The sequence below is a fragment of the Phoca vitulina genome, unplaced genomic scaffold (assembly GCF_004348235.1).
Source record: "Phoca vitulina isolate PV1807 unplaced genomic scaffold, GSC_HSeal_1.0 scaffold1, whole genome shotgun sequence".
NCBI classification, from domain to species: Eukaryota; Metazoa; Chordata; class Mammalia; order Carnivora; family Phocidae; genus Phoca; species Phoca vitulina.
This window is the reverse complement of record NW_022589704.1, coordinates 57119261-57139311: the sequence shown is the minus strand read 5'-3', so window position 1 is coordinate 57139311 and position 20051 is coordinate 57119261. Positions and strand designations below refer to the sequence as shown.

Genomic DNA, 20051 nt, shown 5'->3' with positions numbered 1-20051 from the left:
CTGAATTTAATCCTATGTATTTTAAAGTATGGATATATATCATTTTGCTAAAGAACAGAACTATTTATAAAGAACGAAAAAGTAGTCTTGATAGATTATGCGACCTCCTCAACTTCTCATGTAATACAGCTATCTTTTCTTGACCGCAGTTATGTTTCTGACCCAAAGTCCTGAACTTTTTTTTTTTTTAATTAGGGGACATTTTTTTTCAACATAGTTTTGAAGCCATGAAACTGATGAAATAGGAAATAATATGGAACACAAACATATACCTGACATAACTGAACAAGAATTAGATATATGCAAAGCTCAGCACCACCGAAACCAGACATCAGGGAAAATGCACATCTTTTTCAAAGCTCTGTGGAGCCACCCTCTTCTGGAAGTCATGGCTTTTTCATACGGACCCCGAACGGAAGAAGATCAAGTGTGGTTTCATGGTAGCTTACCCTTTTCTCTGACACCCCATCCTGGCCTGTAGAATCTCTCTCATCATGTGTCTCTTTCAGGACTGGCATATGTTTTTGGTATGCTGGCTCTCTGTTTAAGGTTGTGTATCCTATGTGCTCATAAATTGGGTTTATCGTCATCTTGGCAATGTATTCTGCTGCCTTGGTTTCAATATAGAGAGTAATCAATCCATCAGTCACCAGATCGTGGATGGACTCAAAGCGCTTCTCCCCAACGAAGTGCTTTCCATCGTAGTACAGCCTGAAGTTTCTGGTTTGACTTCCAAATCTGCCTCAATGAAATGGGAAAGATGTTTTTAAGAAAAGCAAGCAAGTGAATTCTTTCTGAAAAAAAAAAAAAAAAGAACAAAAAAACCTTTTGCTTTGTTTGTGTGTGTCTTCTTTGTTAAATAAACTGTGGCTAATCTCTATGAATCGTCTGGAATATAGAAAATAAAACTTTTGAACACAAAGAATGAACTTGCAACAACTAGGGATAACTAGCCAGATGCATGTCTCCTCTAGAAGGAAAAAAATGTTCTTGTTTATCTTTTTAAACCACTTCATTATCCTGTAGGAAAAACGAGGAAAAATAAAGCTCATATCCTATTAGAACACATTCTATATTCAATTGGTCAATTCCATCATAGATGAAATTTCTATATTAACATGTTCTCTTCAAGTTGATCAATAAAAATATTCAACATACTACAGACTCCAGCGTTCATGTCTTTTAATGGGAAAGCTCCATTTAGGGCTCACCTAAGTATGATGCCAGTAATCATTTAAAGTAGAGCTGATTCCAGAACCTGAGCCATACAAGCAGGACAGGAGGGCAACAGAAACATAGTTTTGTGATTTCTAGCCATGGGTCAATGACTTGCTCTTCCCTATTACATAGTCATTTTTCTGTGTCTCCTTGTTGAGTCTAAGCGAGAAATACCTGCAATATATATATATATATATGTATATATATATATTATATATATATATATAGGGCATAGAAGTCATAAACTATTGGACTCTAGAGATTCTGTTCTCACTTTTGGGTCATGTTTTGGAAACATACTTTAAAAATTGGAGAATAATGGTTTAGTTTTATGATAATTTCAGTATTTTGCTTCCTGACTTTATGAAAGCTGATGTCACAGGGCACCAAGAACCACAATCATGGTCTCTTAAAGGCAGTCCCAAGTGAGCCTAATTAAAAACTAAACAAATCAGAAAGAGTATATTTAATTGTTTAAAACACACAGAACAACAACAACAAAAACAGAACAGAGGTGAACTAAAATACTAAAATAATACCCTGTTTAATACTAAAATAAAGTGTTTAATTAGGACCGCAAATGTATGCAACAATATTATTCTGGTATAGGTTATATTCCAGAAGGACAGGACTTAAGATTCTACTTTTAATGTATCCTTAAAAAAAGAAAAAATTGTTTATAATGGTTTGAGGGTATCTCCGTTTCTGTAGTTCAAACTGAACTTTAGTAATTATTTAATCTAGAACCCAACATTCTATCTATGATGGTCCTTCTACTAAAATAAAATTTATCCACCTTTTGGTTCTTTAAAAGCAATTATATTTTGATTTAGATTTATACTCAAGTAAATGATCCATATAATTCCAATTTCCCATTCTCCATTTTCCTGTAATGTTACAGACATATTTCTCCTGAGTAAATTTTAAGTCTGAAAAATTGGAAGGTAAAACTTCTACACCAAAATTAAATATAAAAGTTTTTTTCAGTTTAATATACTGTTTTTATAATTTCCTTTTTGCTACATATTATCGGGTTTTGGGAAATAAACATGGAAAGCCACTTTATAATTTTTATAAGATTCTTAACAACAATAATCACTCATAACACTGTTTAACATGAAGTCCTTTTATATTTCAATTGTATTCAGAGGCATTTCAATGAAAGATTAGACCATTTTACTCCTTCAGGGGTTTATGATTTTACAGTGCATATGACACTTAAACTAAAGACTATCCGGGGCACCTGGGTGGCTCAGTCATTAAGCATCCGCTTTCGGCTCAGGTCATGATCCCGGGGTCCTGGGATCGAGCCCCACATCGGGCTCCCTGCTCTGCGGAAAGCCTGCTTCTCCCTCTCCCACTCCCCCTGCTTGTGTTCCCTCTCTCACTGTATCTCTCTGTGTCAAATAAATTTAAAAAATCTTAAAAAAAAATAAAATAAAGACTATCCAAGCAGTGGTGGCAGGAATTTGTCACTCGAATTTCTTCTAAAATCTGAGCAGTATGGGAATGTCAGGCAGAAGGGAAGATGGCTGGCTTGGCCTCAGTTAGATTGAAAGAGCAGAGAAATCTAGGGTGCTTCACAATGGGCCTATTCCTAATCCAGCCAAGGAAAGTATTTCCTGGCTACCTCTAGGTACTGGGCAAAAGAGACTAAGTAAATTTGTCCTTTCCTCTTATCATAGCAACTTTAAGAGACCCTACAAACAATTCCCAATTCCTCCTCAGGCTGCACTTCAGCTTTGGACTTCCAGTCCAATCAAACTTCAAGTCTTAAGGAAGGTGATCAGATAACGAAAATAACTCATATAATATGGGTTGATTTAAAACTTAACCTCAAAGGACAAGAAAATGAATTTCCATTTTGGAATTATGATTGATTTTTTAAGAAAGCTGCATTATTTTTACTTACAGGAACTGTACGCTTTCTTTGCCTACACTGTACTGCCCTGTCTTTACTTTGGAAGTTACATAAAGAACAGCATCACAGCATAGACGGACAGAGTCTTCGTCTTCTGTGATTTGAAAGGCATGATAGAAAAATCTTTGAGGAGGATGAGGAATGGATGTGTCTCTTCTACAAAAAAAAGAGCCATAAAAGGAGAGGTGCCAAATCTAAGAGCAAAGAAAGAATCCTTCCTTGTAAAAGTTTACCTCTTACAGATTGTCATTTATGCAACATTTAACAACACACCCAGGAACTCTGTTAAATATTAGGTGCTTCATAATAAAGTTCCTGTTCCCTTGATTACCTCAATAGGAAACAGATATACATAAAAACAAGTCAATACAAACACAAGATGAAATGCTGAATTTTATTTACTTTTAAAAGTCTGTTTTGGGGTGCCTGGGTGGCTCAGTCGTTAAGCGTCTGCTTTCAGCTCAGGTCATAATCCCAGAGTCCTGGGATTGAGCCCCGCATCAGGCTCCCTGCTTGGCGGGAAGCCTGCTTCTCCCTCTCCCACTCCCCCCTGCTTGTGTTCCCTCTCTCATTGTGTCTCTGTCAAATAAATAAACAAAATCTTTTTAAAAAAAGTCTGTTTTAGTATTTTTTTAAAGTAAACTTTACCCCCAACATGGGGCTTAAACTCATGACCCCAAGTTCAAAGTTACATGTTCCACCAACTGAGCCAGCCAGGTGTCCCAAAATGCCGAATTTTAAAGAGTTCATCTTTAGTTTGCTTCCTAAAAAATGATTATAAAAATGTGTATAGCCTTGGTCTTATATGGAAAAGTTACATTTCTGTGCAGTGATTCATGAAAGCAAGTGAATCCAACGTCTCTCTCACACTATGAAAACGAAGGAACTCACTGCTTCATAAGGTCTCAGAGCTATACTGCTTATGTCCAAATGCAAAAGCACCATTGGATCTTGAATTAAGAGTTTGACCAGGGAAAGGCAACTGTGGGGTCCTGTGTTTTTAATAGAAAACCTTAGGCTTTCGGATCAGACAAAATAAGTTTAAATCCTGGGACTGCCACTTTTTAGCTGAGTGATTTGAGAAAATCATTCTTCAGATTCTGCATCTAGAGAACAGGAATAATGTCACTTCTCCCCAGAAGGTTGTGAGGATTTCATAAGCATATTTAAGTCAAAGCTAAGTACATAATAGGTTCAGGGAATGGTAGTTCCCTTTCTCCTTCTCTGTTAGGTAGGCTTCTGCAGAGAATGACAGAACATGTATCAAACAATGAAGTAAAACAGAAAAGAGAATAACTATGCACCGAAGGGGGCTGGATGAAGGACTGCTAATACAAATAACTTGTACGGGCCCATCTCTGAACCGGCTGCTTCTACAGTCAACACAAGGCAAGGACAAGCGTTCTGTGAATTTCTTTCATGTCCCTGAATAAGTTTATAGCACCTGATTGAACAGAGTGGAATCACAGCAGAATGCAAAGAGGGGAGGAAGGGAGAAGAAATGAGTCTTTGCACTACGGCCTGTGAGTCAGGTCTCTGAATTCAAAGACAGTAGTCAGACCGAAGGCAGGACATGTGAAATGGATCTGGTGACACCAGCTGAACTCCACAGTATGGAGAACTGACTTGTAAAAACTGTTAAAGCTAAACCATTTTCCTCCATTTTTACAGGAAAATCTTTCTTTTCCTCTTTTCTTATATTTATTACCTGCATCTGCCCTTGCTTTTTTATAGCTGTTCCCTCTTTGGTGAACATATTTGAGGCTGCACAGGACCAACTCTCACCTAGTTAGAGTTCAACAAAATTCATTGTCTCCAAAGTGGTACTGTGGTTAACAAATAGAAAAGAGAGACTGGGATAATGTGCTTTGAACTGCTACTGTTGTAGTACATAATTACCACTTTCTAGAAATGTCTTTTTCTCCAGTGATTTCAGGTTTGGGTTTTCATGTTTTAAAAAGCTGTTTAATGCTGTGCCCAGTTGCATTCAGATGGATTTCAAAATATATAATTCCAACATCTAGCTTTAAACAGTGAACAAAACCCTTAATACCATCCTTTCTATTTTTTAGAAGTAAACTGTACTCAAAAAATTCAGTCTAGAGGTACAAAGTGATGAAAATATGTACCAGGAATAGCCTTTGGGATTTTACTTTACTTCTTCTAAAACCAAGAATTAGTTCTGATTTGAGGTCAAAGTATTTGAAAATATCTCTTCAAAGGAAAGCTCCAAGCTAACAGATGTTTTCTCTTAACAAAGAAACATATACAATGCACTTGTCTAAGTTAACAATAAAATGTTAGAACTATTTCCAGAAACCAAAATGCAAGAACAATTTTATTTGTCATAAATACATATTTGTGTATTGTTTACCAAAGTTAGAGAAGCTAATCAAATGATGAAATACAAGAATCTCATAAATTTAATCGTATATACACCCTTCAAAGAAAGGTTAAAACAGAGACAAGAATATGATGAGGCATTGAGTTAGATACTAAAAAATGAAAGGCTGAGGAAGAGAGAGCATAGCTATATACAGTTTAAAAATATTTTCTCCATCAGAACCTTTGTTAGGATACTGTGTTTGTCTATCTGGTCCTATAATTTTGGATGATGGAATGGGGCAAAAGTATTAAAATATGTGAACTCACGATGATATTCCCTTGGCACAGTAAATCATCTTCAGTGAACAAAGCAAGCCAATGTGCCTAACTAAACCTCAAAAACCTAAGCACCAGGCAAGCTCTGGAAGGTGGAACTGATATAGAAGAATGAATTGAAGGTCTGCTTAAGAAGCAGTAAGATCTCCCCCACAACACACAACTTTTGCAATCCTGTCTCCAATGCCACCCCTTCCCCCATGCTGGTGGATAGTGTAAAACAAAGACACTGTGGACTGAGGGACACCAGACAGAGTTGAAGAGAAAGGTGCTACCCTGAAAATTAAGTGAAAGTTTTAAATATTGAAGACTGAATCCCCCATCTTTCTTTGTTGCCAGATTCTCAAAAGGCTTGCACTTTTCACGATAGGAGACTGGGAGATTCTGCTCTGGGATATCTGATCCGCCCATCTGAAAAGACTTAAGATCACCCTCTACTTTGCTGGTTTCTTTCAAGCTCTTAGAACTACCAGTCAGCTTTTTAGTGCCAAGTAAACTTAAATATGAACAGTTAGCCAAGGACCACCTGACATCTGAGGAAAGACTCTCTCACGAAGGACAAAGACAGATAAACAGAATGGGAGAAAACTGAAGGAGAAACACTAGGATGCTATAAAAGAGGAATAAATATAGAATGCATAGAAAAAATGAAGATACCATAAATGAGAAATTTAAAGGAAGAAATGAAAGAAAGTTGAGAAAATTTTCAAGAACAGCAATAAGATGGAAATAGAGAAAAAAATAAGATAATCAATCCAAGAAGTCCAACATCTAAACAAAAAGAGCTCTAAAAACAGAGAGCAGAGAAAACAGAAAGGGAAGAAATCCAAAAAGATAATTAAAGAAAATTCATTAAAGTTGAAGGATACAAATTTATACAATGGACAATTAAAATAGGCTCACACCGAGAAGGTAAATATGCAAAGGTATTCAGTGAGTAGTCCAGTAAATGCAAATTAAATCTTCAGATTGGTAAAACCTAACAAGTCTGAAATACCATGCACCAGCGAAGATACAGAGTACCTAATATAACCAGCACCTGGCATACTGTTTAACAAAAGGGTTTTATATTATCTAGTAAAGTTGAATAGATGCATTCCCTATGACATAGCAATCCTATTCCTAGATAATGCCCTAGACAATATGATTATATGGACTAGGAGACACACACACATGCACACTGACACCCTAACAGTAATGTTCTTAAATGCCTAAACCTAAAAACCACATATCCCCAGTAAAACAGAAAAAATGTAGTACACATACTGTGATGGTTAATTTTATATGTCAGCTTGAAGGGTGTTTTCAGATGACATTAACATTTAAGTGCACTTTGCATAAACAGACTGATCTCCATAATTGGTAATTGGGTGGGCCTCATCCAATAAGTTCAAGGCCCGAATAGAACAAACAGATTGGCCTCACTGAGCAAGAGGGGATTCTCCAGCACACCGCCTTTGGATTTATCTGCAACATCGATCCTCCTAAGTCTCAAGCCTACCAGCCCACACTGCAGATTTAGACTTGCCAGTCCCCATAACCACATAAGTCAACCACTTATGATAAATCTCCTTCTCTCTATATGTGTATATACACACACATCCTATTCATTCTGTTTCTTTGGAGAACGTTGATTAATAATGAAATACTATATAGCAAGGAAAACAAATACATGCAAAAACATGGATGAATTTTACAAATGTAATGTTGGGAAAAAAGAACAAGTCACAAAAGAATACACACAATATGGTCTGATTATATAAAGTCCAAAGGCAGGCAAAACCCAAATGTATTATACAAAATTACATATATGGATGGTAAGACTACAAAGAAAAGCATGAAAAAGATAACTATAAAGTGACCACAGTTGTTAATTATTGTGTGGAAGTGGGGGATAATGACAAGCAAGGGAAATATGGGGAATTTCTGGACTACCATTAACATATCTTGATGTGATAGGGATTATATAGATTTACATTTATTTATATGTAACCAATTTTTAAATTGTATTTAAATTATACATACTGTCCTGTATGTTTTATTTTATAATAAATTTGGTTTTAAAAATATAGCATCCAAATGACAGTCAAAGAACCTTAATCTGGAAGAAAAAGCAATCAGAAACAGATTCCCTCCCTGTAAGCCCTTTACACTACAGAACTTAAGAATATAAATTTAAAGATTTTATTTATTTTATTTTAGGGAGAGAAAGTGTGTGTGTGAGTGGGGGGAGGGGCAGAGGGAGAGACTCTCAAGCTTACTGCGCTGAGTGCGGAGCCCGAACTGGGCCTTGATCTCAGAACCCTGAGATCAAGACCTGAGCCAAAGCCAAGAGTCAGACACTCAACTGACTGAGCCACCCAGGCACCCCTTAAGAATATAAATTTAATAACAGAATTCAGTGATGAGTTTTTAAAAGAATGAGGTAAGATTATAGAGCTAAGAAAAAAAATGAGTACCTATATAATTACTACAAATCTAATAAATAACTAGAAATGACAGGAAATAGGATCAACAGGACTGAAAGGCAAATTGATGGTGTAGAGATAAGGGCTTAAATAATCAACTGCATGGCTAAAGAAAAATAAAAGAGTAAATCAATTGCAAATACATGATAAACATAGAAGACTAAGACAATCCAACATAAAAACTGTGCCTCAAGTTCAGATGCCAACACACGGAACAGAAAAATTATTCAGAAATAGAATTTGGGAAATACTCCAGCAAGGGAAAAAGGAACTGAATCTCAAGACCGAAAGAACACACTGTTTCATGGATGAGCTTATAAAAATACTATCAACATTAAGACAAATCCTGGTTTAAATTACTAAATTTGAAGAATAAACAAGGAATTTCTCAGATAACCAGGCAGGAAACTGTCACTTTCCTATAAGGGGTGGAAAGCAAGATTGTTCTCAGACTTCTCTACACTCACAATAAATGTCAAGAAACAGTGGATTACCATCAAGTATTGAGGGTAAGAAAAAATACACTGAAGATATTCTATCCAAACAAGCTGTTGTTTAAATTAAAGACAACAGAAGACATTCTTGTTATGAAGTTATAGCTTCCCTAAGTCTTTAGAAGCCAATGAATGAAGATGTCAGTTTTTTGGTGCCTTTTTTTTTTTTTAAGCAATACTGCACTTAGGAGGAGCAATTCAACATTTTAGAATACTGATGCCTTTAAGAAATGCCTAGAATCTTACTTAAGCTAATAAATGACCATTCTTTACAATAGAACTATAGTTATTAGAATTTCACTTCCATGAAATGCAGTGACTCTCTTGATCATGCACTGGTGAATGAGCTTGCTATGTCTTTAGGATACAACTAACAGAACTGTTGTAATGAAACCCAATTCGAGTGAAAGCCTGGTGAGTGGAACCAGTCTTGATGACCCGTTCCATTACACTAAATGGTCTTCATAGAGCCCGAAAGGATCAAGCCTTAAAGGTGTCTTAAATTCAGGGAAGAGCTTATTCACTGGTAAAATCTCTTTCGTTAACAATTTTAATGCGAGTGCTTGCATCTTGGAATTCATAAAATCTCTCCTACTCATGTTTTCTTCCCATTACCTACTCATTCTTGCCAACGCCCAACTCACAGCCTTCTTCATTTCTATCAAAATCTCTTAAACAACAATTGTTATATAGAATGTCAAGGATAAGTTAATGGATGTCACAGTCAAAAACATGAATAAAAACTCACTGCTATACTGTACTTATAACACACAGTTATTATTTTATCTGACCAGTGATTCAGTAAGGTTAGAAAAGATCATTTATTTGAGCAAGTATATGTCAATGTCATTCCAAAAAAGATGTTTTGTGTCATCACAAAAACACACCTCATATTTCAGTGTACTGTTCAATTTGATAGCTAACTAAATTATAATAAAAAGATTTTAAAAATGAGAACGAATATGTTAGGATAATGAAATGCATATGGCCCAATCAAACCTTTATGGAAGAAGTGAGGATGGCTTAGTTTTCTGGAACTATAATGCCTGGGAGAGCTATTAATTAATAATGTGCTTTGGTGAACTTTACCTACAGCTACTGGCTCATCTACCAATCATGAAATAAAACTGTATGTTGAAGGTGTGAAGTACAAGAATTCTGTCTTCTCTTATTTTACAAAAATCTTAAGTCTGAAAGATGAGACTCTGTGATTATCTAATTCTTTGCTATTGCTTGTTGGAGATCCAGGCCCCTAGGCTCTACCCCAGACCATCAGATTCAGAATCTGCATTGGTAACAAGATCTTGAGGTAATTCCTATACGGCTTGAAGTCTGGGAAACACTAGCCTAATTCGACCCCTTCACATTATCAATGCAGTGATGAAGACATTCAAATTCCTAAACAGTAAAATAGAGAGGCTAAGAGAAATAACCCCGAAGCTCAAAACAATACAAAATTAAAAAAAAAAAAATTCAACCCACTGTTTAAAATAAAATGGTTCTTTTTCTGTGTTAGTACCAGCTGCTTTTTTAGTCTCTTTCTGGAAAGCCTCCTAGCCCAACATGAATCCAAGTGCACCGTGCTCCCCAGTACTTCTCAGCACTGCCAGAGCAGCAGGTCCCCAACCAAACTAATCCATCCTGTCATCTCTTCAGAAAACCATTCCTTCTCCAACATCCCTTAATGGAACCGCCACCAACAGTCAACCCCACCTAAACTTGTTCATAATTATCTGAGATTCTTCAATCTCCCTCTACATTTAAACTTTTATTTATTGACTGATCTTTCTGAGTCTATGCAAACTCTGCCCATTCTGCCTACAGCCATGAGCCTTTGTTCCAGGAAAGATCTTATCACACTATTTTCCCTTTTGAAACCTGTTAATGGTTCATTACTGTTTATAAGAAAAAGTCCAAACACTGTAGCAAGTCCTGAGCCCTTGAGAATCAGTTATTAGTTTTACTTTGAAAGCAATGGAGATTGGCAGTGTGTGGCACATATTAGACCCTAAGTGGCAGCAGAATAGAATTAGTAAAGGGTCCATTAATACTTTCCCCTAAGTTGGCCAGCTGAATGTAACAAAAAACAAACAAACCCAAACCCAAAAAACAACTACTCTAAAAAATACATGTAACAGAGAATTGCCCAAATAGAAGCAGATTACTAATTTTGTGATAACTACCGTGATATAGTATTTGTCATGTATAGAGCTGTAATGTTTTCCATATTATTAACTGGGAGTAAATAAATGAAGAAATAACTTTTCTCATGCAGTGAACCAATTATAATAATTTCTCCTACCTTGTTTTCATTTTACCATCAAATCAGAGAAACAATAGTATGTCTAGCCAATAAATAAATGGATGTGCTTACTTATGGAAAAGTATTATACACACATTTTAATCTTTTTAAAACAAGAATAGGTCCAGAAACGAAGAGTACATCTGTATAATTAACAACATATTTGGCTTCTTCAAGAGCTGGTAATTAGTCCCACTAACAGCTTATTAAAATCTTGTTTTTGTGAGTATACTACTTCAGGATAAAAAGTCACTCTATGATAGGAGCTTATAAGAGCATGGAGTTATATATGTGTGTGAGTGCTTGTAGAATTCTATACATATACATAAGGGCATAAACACACACACCCCCACATGTTCATATATAGGTTTTTCAGATTCCTATTTAATTCTCTTAAACAACAAAATGTTTTATTTAATCCTTTCTGTATAAACTATACAATTCTAAATATCACACATGGACTATAATTTAATATTTAAAATATTAAAGTTACTAATAATTAACAATACAGTTTAATACTTTCTTAAATATTAAGGTTCATTATCATGAATATACGACTAAAATTCTAGTGTCTGAATATACCACAGGCTATTGTAATGTATTCAGTCAGCCTTTCCTTGGATCTACATTGCCCCCAATGACTGAACTTTTAGTTCTTGAATCTAATTTTATATTTTTAAATCCTCTTTGTAGGTTACCACCTGTGTTCACCTTCTAACTTGCTACTTTTTATTGGCTGTAAGCTTAGGAAAAAGATATGAGGATTTATTAATATTTTATATAAAACTATATTAAATAGACTCTAATGGGGATTACTGACCATTCCTTTGCAATCAGCACATGGGCTCCATGGTAGCTAGGTAGCCACTCAAAGACATTTCCCCTGATTTCCAGCCTCCTGGCTGTATTTTAGAGATCCGAGGTTGCCAACAATTTGACTTCCAGACAAGTAGGATGTTACTGTAGCAGAGGTAAGCCTAAATTTGACTAAATATATACCTTTAAGTTTGTTATCTAGTGGTCATTAACAATCAGAAATTACTAAATAAAATGGATCATAAAAATGCCTCACTGTAAAAAATCAATTTATTAATGTATAATCTATATACAAGAAACTGCATCCATTTGAAGTGCACAATTCAATGAGTTTTGACAGATACTATCACAGATTCAGAACATTTCCAACATCTCCAAAGTATCCCCATGTCCTTTTGTGGCCTATCCTTTTTTTCCTTATCCTATTCAACCACTTACCTTTCTTGAACTACAATTTTCTACCATTTTATGTAAATAGAATCATACAGCACATATTCTTTTTGTGTTTGGATGTCTCAGGTTTTATAAACCATCACTTTTAAACTGATGGATACTGTTCTCATTGGATTTTAACTGCAACTAGACCAGGATTTCAGGCTGCGGAGAAGCAATAAATGAAATTTGTAATTGCTTTTTTGTTTCTAGGGTTGTTCTTAAATAGCCAATTACATCTAATTAAGATGTAAGCATCAAATATAATCAACCTGTAAGTTGGAAACAAAGAATTATGAACATAGCCATGGTTGCAAATCATTGACTTTTAATGGCTAATAAGCAAAAGGCTTAAAATGTAATGCATGATATATCTATGTGTGTACATTTTTTAAAAAGATTTATTTATTTGAAAGAGAGAGAGAGAGAGCACAAGTGGGGGGGCGGGGGCAGAGGGAAAGAGTCTTAAGCAGCCTCTGCGCAGAGACCTACGTGGGACTCAATCTCATTATCTTGAGATCACAACCTGAACAGAAACCGACTACACCACCCAAGCGCCCTATGTATGTTCATTTTTATAATACTATTTAATATTTTTGAGTGTTCTGTGCTAGGCACAATGCATGCCTTCTCCCAAAGAATCCTTCCAATAGTATGAGGTATTATTACATCCTCATTTTATTGATAGGAAACTGAGACTTAAGGGAGGTAAGTAATTTGCCCAAAGTTTTACAGAAAATGCTGGAACCAGAGTATGAATATATCTAGAACTGTCTGACTGCAAAGCCACGTTCTGAACCACTGACCATATATACTGATTTAAAACCACAAGATCAAAAAGGTCATCAGAAGCTCAATAATTGGGTTATGTACCGTTTAGAGCAACGTGGCAAAAGACTCACGAATACCTATCCACTTAAGAGATCCTTAGATAAGAGCAACGACGTGGATGGAACTGGAGGGTATTATGCTGAGCGAAATAAGTCAAACAGAGAAAGACATGTATCATATGACCTCACTGATATGAGGAATTCTTAATCTCAGGAAACAAACTGAGGGTTGCTGGAGTGGGGGGTGGGGTGGGAGCGATGGGGTGACTGGGTGATGGACACTGGGGAGGGTATGTGTTCTGGTAAGCGCTGTGAATTGTGCAAGACTGTTGAATCTCAGATCTGTACCTCTGAAACAAATAATGCAATATATGTTAAGAAAGAAAAAAAGAAGAAGAAGAATGTAGCAGGAGGGGAAGAATGAAGGGGGGGAAGTCGGAGGGGGAGAAGAACCATGAGAGACGATGGACTCTGAAAAACAAACTGAGGGTTCTAGAGGGGAGGGGGGTGGGAGGATGGGTTAGCCTGGTGATGGGTATTGAGGAGGGCACATTCTGCATGGAGCACTGGGTGTTATGCACAAACAATGAATCATGGAACACTATATCTAAAACTAATGATGTAATGTATGGGGATTAACATAACAATAAAAAAATTAAAAAAAATAAAATAAAAAATGGTTCTTTAGTTCCTACTTATACAAAGAACTGTATCACAGGGAGGCATTCTAAGTCTGATAATTCTCCAATGCAATTTTATTAAACAAGCCAGTATATTGGGGCGCCTGGGTGGCTCAGTCAATTGAGCATCTGCCTTCAGCTCGGGTCGTGGTCCCGGGGTCCTGGGATCGAACCCCACATTGGGTGCTCTGCTCAGCAGGGAGCCTGCTTCTCCCTCTCCCCCTCCCCCCTGCTTGTGCTCTCTCTCTCTCTAATAAAATCTTTAAAAAAATAAAAAATAATAATAAAAATAAAAAAATAAGCCAGTATACACCAAGCAGTGCAGGAGGTTCAAAGAAACCAAGAAGACTTAGCTCCTGCCTTGGAGGACATCAATTTATTGTAAAGACAGACATGTAAATAGATGATTAACTGTAGGTGGTAACTTGTTCTTAGGTATACTCTGGGAACATGTGAAGAGCTTTTCCCAAAATAAATGAATAACCATGTGATCAACAGTACTAGGCATAAATGTATTCAGTAGAAACTCAAATATCATCTTGCACATTAGGTACCATCCCTAAAAATAAAAACACCTGAGTCATGAACAGATTTCTAAGTGATCCTAAAAACCTGGCAGCAAACATCTAACGGAAACCTTAAGAAAAATTTTGAAAGACCTAGCAGGATGAGTCAATCTGCAGCTTGGAAAATGACCACAACTGAGAACAGAAGCAGGGCCAAAAGCTAACACAATTGTCTGAAATGAGCAGATGAGGAACAGAAGGACAGAGTAGCACTCACTCAGAACAATGACAAGAGCCATAGGGCAGCTATTTTAGCCTAAGAACATCATGAGATATTCATAGGACATCTGTTCTATTAGCCTCAGGGAAGATAGGACAATTTGAGGGGGTAGGGATGGAAAAAGAAACCAGAAGAAATATTCAGTATACTTAATAAGATAAGGGTAATGTATATAAAAGATATAGAAGAGCAAGATGGATGAACAGGAAGTCCCAGCCCTCCTTCCTCCATAGAACCATTGAATTAACAACATATGGACTAGACTTCTTTTATGAAAACTCCAGAACCCATTTAAGAAACTGCATGCAGTACTGCCAGGCAGGTGCAAAGCCAAGAAAAGCCTCACTGGAACAGGTAAGAAGGGCTATTTCATGTTATCTATGACTGTTCCTTCCCCAAGACAACACAGTTCAGCTTGGCTTGTGGCTTCTCCCCTAAGGGTGGGTGTGGAGGAAATAGAGTGGGGCATTCTGGCGTTGTGGAGGGCTGCCCGAGGGACTGGTTAGTATCTCACACGATTCAGAGTGCTAAGGTAACTGGCACGGTTTGGATGCCGGGGGGCTTCTGAAAGCAAGGGAGAATGCGAGCAGCTTGCTGCAGCATCAGAGAGCCTGCAGTGCCGCAGATGGGCTGGCAGGGCTTGCTGCAATCCGGAGAAGGTGCCCAACTTGTTGCTTTTCCCTCAGAAGGGAGAAGGGGCATATATCCAATGTTCTGGCTTTCCAGAGAGCTTCCCAAGGGAATGGTATCTGTCTTGCCTGATTTGGAAAGCTTCCAGGGAGCTAGGATGCTTCAGATGCCTGGAGGCTAGTGAGAACAAGGAGAACAGGGCAGCTTGCTCCTGTAGCACCCAAGAACCTGCAGTACCATAGACAGATACCAGATGGTACAAAAGAGTACAAGGTCCTGAAAACAAAACTGACAAACCCCTTTAATTGAGAAATCATATACACAGCCTTGAGAAGTCACCCCTCCACCACCACCCAAATGGTGTCAGAGACCTCCAAAATCTATACCTGTGCTGATTGGTGAAGTCTTCTTCTGTATGAAGCCAGTCCATAAAGACTGGAAAAAGTGGGTATATTTACAAATGGAAAAAAACTCAGAAAAAAAACAAATATAAACCACATAAAGAACCAGGGAAACATGTTCCAATCAATGGAACAAAATAAATTCCCAGAAACCAACCCCAAAGAAACAGAGATCTATTAATTATATGACAAAGAATTACAAATGATTTTCTTAAAGAAGCTCAATGATCTAAAAGAGAGCACAGTTAGACAATTAAGTGAAATAAAATCAGGAAAATGATGAACAAAATGAGAATATCAACAGAGAGACAGAAACTCTTAAAAACAACCAAACAGAAATTTTGGAGCTAAAGTATAATTAGAGGGCGCCTGGGTGGCTCAGTTGGTTAAGCGACTGCCTTCGGCTCAGGTCATGATCCCGGAGTTCCGGGATCGAGTCCCATGTCGGGCTCCCTGCTCGGCGGGGAGTCTGCTTCTCCCTCTAACCCTACCCTCTCTTGCGCTCTCTCTCTCTCTCGCTCAAATAAATAAATTTAAAAAATCTTAAAAAAAAAAAAAAGAATAATTAGAAAAGTTTGGTCAACTAATATTCAACAAGGGATCTAAGAATACCCAATGGAGGAAAGCACAGTCTCTTTAACAAATGATGCTGGGAAAACTGGAGAAACACATGCAGAACAATGAAACTGGATCCCTATCTCACACAACGAACAAAAATTAACTCAAAATGGATCAGAGACTTAAACATAAGAACCAATAACATAAACCCCTAGAAAAAAAAAAACATAGGGAAGAAGCTCATTGACACTGGTCTTGGCAATGACTTTTTAGACATGACACCAAATGCATAAATCACAAAAGCAAAAATGACAAATGGGACTATATCAAATTCAAAAGCTTCTGTACAACAAAAGAACCAATTAACAAAATAAAAAGACACCCTACAGAACAGGAGAAAATTTTTGCAAACCACTTATCAAATAAGGGGTTAATATCCAAAATATATAAAGAACACATGAAACTTAACAACAACAAAAAAACCCCAAACAATCCAACTTAAAAATGGGCAGAAGAACCAAAAAGACGTATTTCCAAAGGGGATATCAAAATGGCCAACAAACAGATGAAAAGATGTTCAATATCACTAACCATCAGAGAAATGCAAATAAAAAACCACAGTGAAGTATCACTTCACACCTTATAGAACACCTGCCATCAAGAAGACAAGAGACAAGTGCTGGCGAAAATGTGGTGAAAAGGAAACTCTTATACACTGGTGGTGAAAATGTAAATGGTCCAACCACTACAGAAAACAATATGGAGTTTCCTCAAAAATTAAAAATACATCTACTGTACAATCCAGCAATTCTACTTCTGGATATATACCCAAAGGAAATGAAAACAGGATCTTAATGGGACATATGCACTTTCATGTTGATCACAGCATTATTCACAATAGCCAAAACATGGAAACAACCCAAATGTCCATCAGTGGATACATGGATAAAAAAGATGTGGTACATATATGCAATGGAATATTATTCAGCCATGAGAAAGGAGGATATCCTGCCATTTGTGACAACATGGATAAACCTTGAGCACATCGCACTAAGTGAGATAAATCAGAGAAAGACAAATGTTATATGATATCACTTATATGTGGAATCTAAAAAATTTAAACCCGTAAAAAACAGAGTAAAACAGTGGTTACCAGGGGATAAAGAGCGGGGAATAAGACTGACAGTGATTAAGGGTACAAATTTGTAATGAGTAGTAAATAAGCCATAGAGATCTACTGCAGTGTACTGTACTGATGTAATGTGATAAAAATCACTGCCACGGCAATTATATCACAATATACAAGTGCATCAAAGTAATACACTATAGACCTTAAATTTACACAGTGTTACATGTCAAATTTACTCAATTTCCAAAAAAGGTTCAGCATCAGACTTGATCAAGCAGAAGAGTCAGCAAAACTGAAGACAAGTCATTTGAAATTATTGAGACAGAGGAACAGAGAGACAAAAAGAATGAAGAAAAGTGAAGCTCCTAAAAGACTTATGGTAGATCATCAAATGGACCAATATATGCATTACAGGAGTCAGAAGAAGAGAAAGAGAAAGGGACAAAGAACTTATTTGAATAAACAATGACTAAAAATGTCAAAAATCAGAGAAAGGAAATGGATACTCAAATTCAAGAAATTCAAAGAACTCCACCCAGGATGAACCTAAAAGAGGTTCATACCAAGATTCATTATAATCAAAATGTCAAAAGTCAAAGACAGAATATTAAAAGCCCCACAAGAAAAATAGCTCATCATGTACATGAGAGCTTCCACGATACTCTCAGTGGCTTTCTCAGCAGAAACCTTACCGGTCAGTGGGAGTGGGATGATATATTCAAATCACTGAAAGAAAAAAAATACTGCCACTAAGAATATTAGATCTGGTAAAAATGTCCCTCAAAAATGAAGGAGACAAACAAAAGCTTTATCTTTCCCAGATAAACAAAAGCTGAGGGAGTTCACCATCACTAGACCTGCTTTATAATAAATGCTAAAGACGTGCAAGTTGAAACAAAAGGACACTAGACAGCAGCATGAAAACATAAAAATACAAGGCTTGCTGGTAAATGTAACTATACAGACAAATACAGAACGCTGTAATACTGTAACAGTGATGAACAAAGCACTATTATTTTGATATAGAATTTAAAAGATAAAAGCTTAAAAAAATTTTAACTATGCTAATGGATACACAATATATAAAGATGTAATTTGTGAAATCAGTAACATAAGTGGAGGTGAGGAGGTATAAAAGAGCTTTTGTATACAACTGAAGTTAAGTTTTATCAGCTTTAGGTTGTAACTATAAGATGTTTCATGGAAGCCTCATGGTAACCATAAATACCAAAACACAAAAAAGAAAATGAAAAAGGAATCAAAGCATGTCTACACAAAAACATCAATGAAACACAGGGAAGGCAGCAAGAGAGAAAAAGACAAAATAGTTGTAAGACAGAGAAAACAATTAACAACATGGCAATAGTAAGTCCTGCCCTATCAGTAACTGCTTGAAATGTAAATGGATTAAACTCCCCAGTCAAAACACAATGAGTGCATATAAAAAGCATATGCAGCAATTTCTTCCTAGAAACATTGCCAAAGGCAAGGGGAGCAAGGGCAAAAATGAACTATTGGGACTTCATCAAGATAAAAAGCTTTTGTACAGCAAAGGAAACAGTCAACAAAACCAAAAGACAACTGACAGAATGGGAGAAGATATTTGCAAATGACATATCAGATAAAGGGCTAGTATCCAAAATCTATAAAGAACTTATTAAACTCAACAACCAGAGAACAAATAATCCAATCAAGAAATGGGCAGAAGACATGAACAGACATTTTTCCAAAGACATCCAAATGGCCAACAGACACATGAAAAAGTGCTCAACACTGCTCGGCATCAGGGAAATCCAAATCAAAACCTCAATGAGATACCACCTCACACCAGTCAGAATGGCTAAAATTAACAAGTCAGGAAATGACAGATGTTGGCGAAGATGCGGAGAAAGGGGAACCCTCCTACACTGTCGGTGGGAATGCAAGCTGGTACAGCCACTCTGGAAAACAGTTTGGGGGTTCCTCAAAAAGTTGAAAATAGAGCTACCATACAATCCAGCAATTGCACTACTGGGTATTTACCCCAAAGATACAAATGTAGGGATCCAAAGGGGTACGTGCACCCCAATGTTTATAGCAGCAATGTCCACAACAGCCAAACTATGGAAAGAGCCAAGATGTCCATCAACAGATGAACGGATAAAGAAGATGTAGTATACACACACACACACACACACACACACACACACACACACACACAGGAATATTATGCAGCCATCAAAAAAATGAAATCTTGCCATTTGCAATGACGTGGATGGAACTAGAGGGTATTATGCTAAGCGAAATAAGTCAATCAGAGAAAGACATGTATCATATGATCTCACTGATATGAGGAATTCTTAATCTCAGGAAACAAACTGAGGGTTGCTGGAGTGGTGGGGGGTGGGAGGGAAGGGTGGCTGGGTGATAGACACTGGGGAGGGTATATGCTATGGTGAGCGCTGTGAATTGTGTAAGACTGATGAATCACAGACCTGTACCTCTGAAACAAATAATACATTATATGTTTAAAAAAAAAAAAGATAATAGGAAGGGAAAAGTGAAGGGGGGGTAGTCAGAGGGGGAGACGAACCATGAGAGACTATGGACTCTGAGAAACAAACTGAGGGTTCTAGAGGGGAGGAGGTGGGGGGATGGGTTATCCTGGTGACTGGTATTAAAGAGGGCATGTATTGAATGGAGCACTGGGTGTTATATGCAAACAATGAATCATGGAACACTACAG

At 36.9% G+C, this 20051-nt stretch overlaps 1 protein-coding gene across 4 annotated transcripts in view; it reads right to left on the bottom strand.

Annotated features, from left to right (window-relative positions):
- The window catches only part of CHN1 (chimerin 1), a 192658-nt gene that overhangs the window by 81920 nt on the left and 90687 nt on the right, over positions 1–20051 (bottom strand). For all 4 annotated transcript variants that reach the window (XM_032407733.1, XM_032407714.1, XM_032407723.1 and 1 more), the window contains one exon: positions 450–738. In XM_032407733.1, coding sequence (XP_032263624.1) covers positions 450–738 — 289 coding nt within the window. The remainder of the gene's footprint in view (positions 1–449; positions 739–20051) is intronic.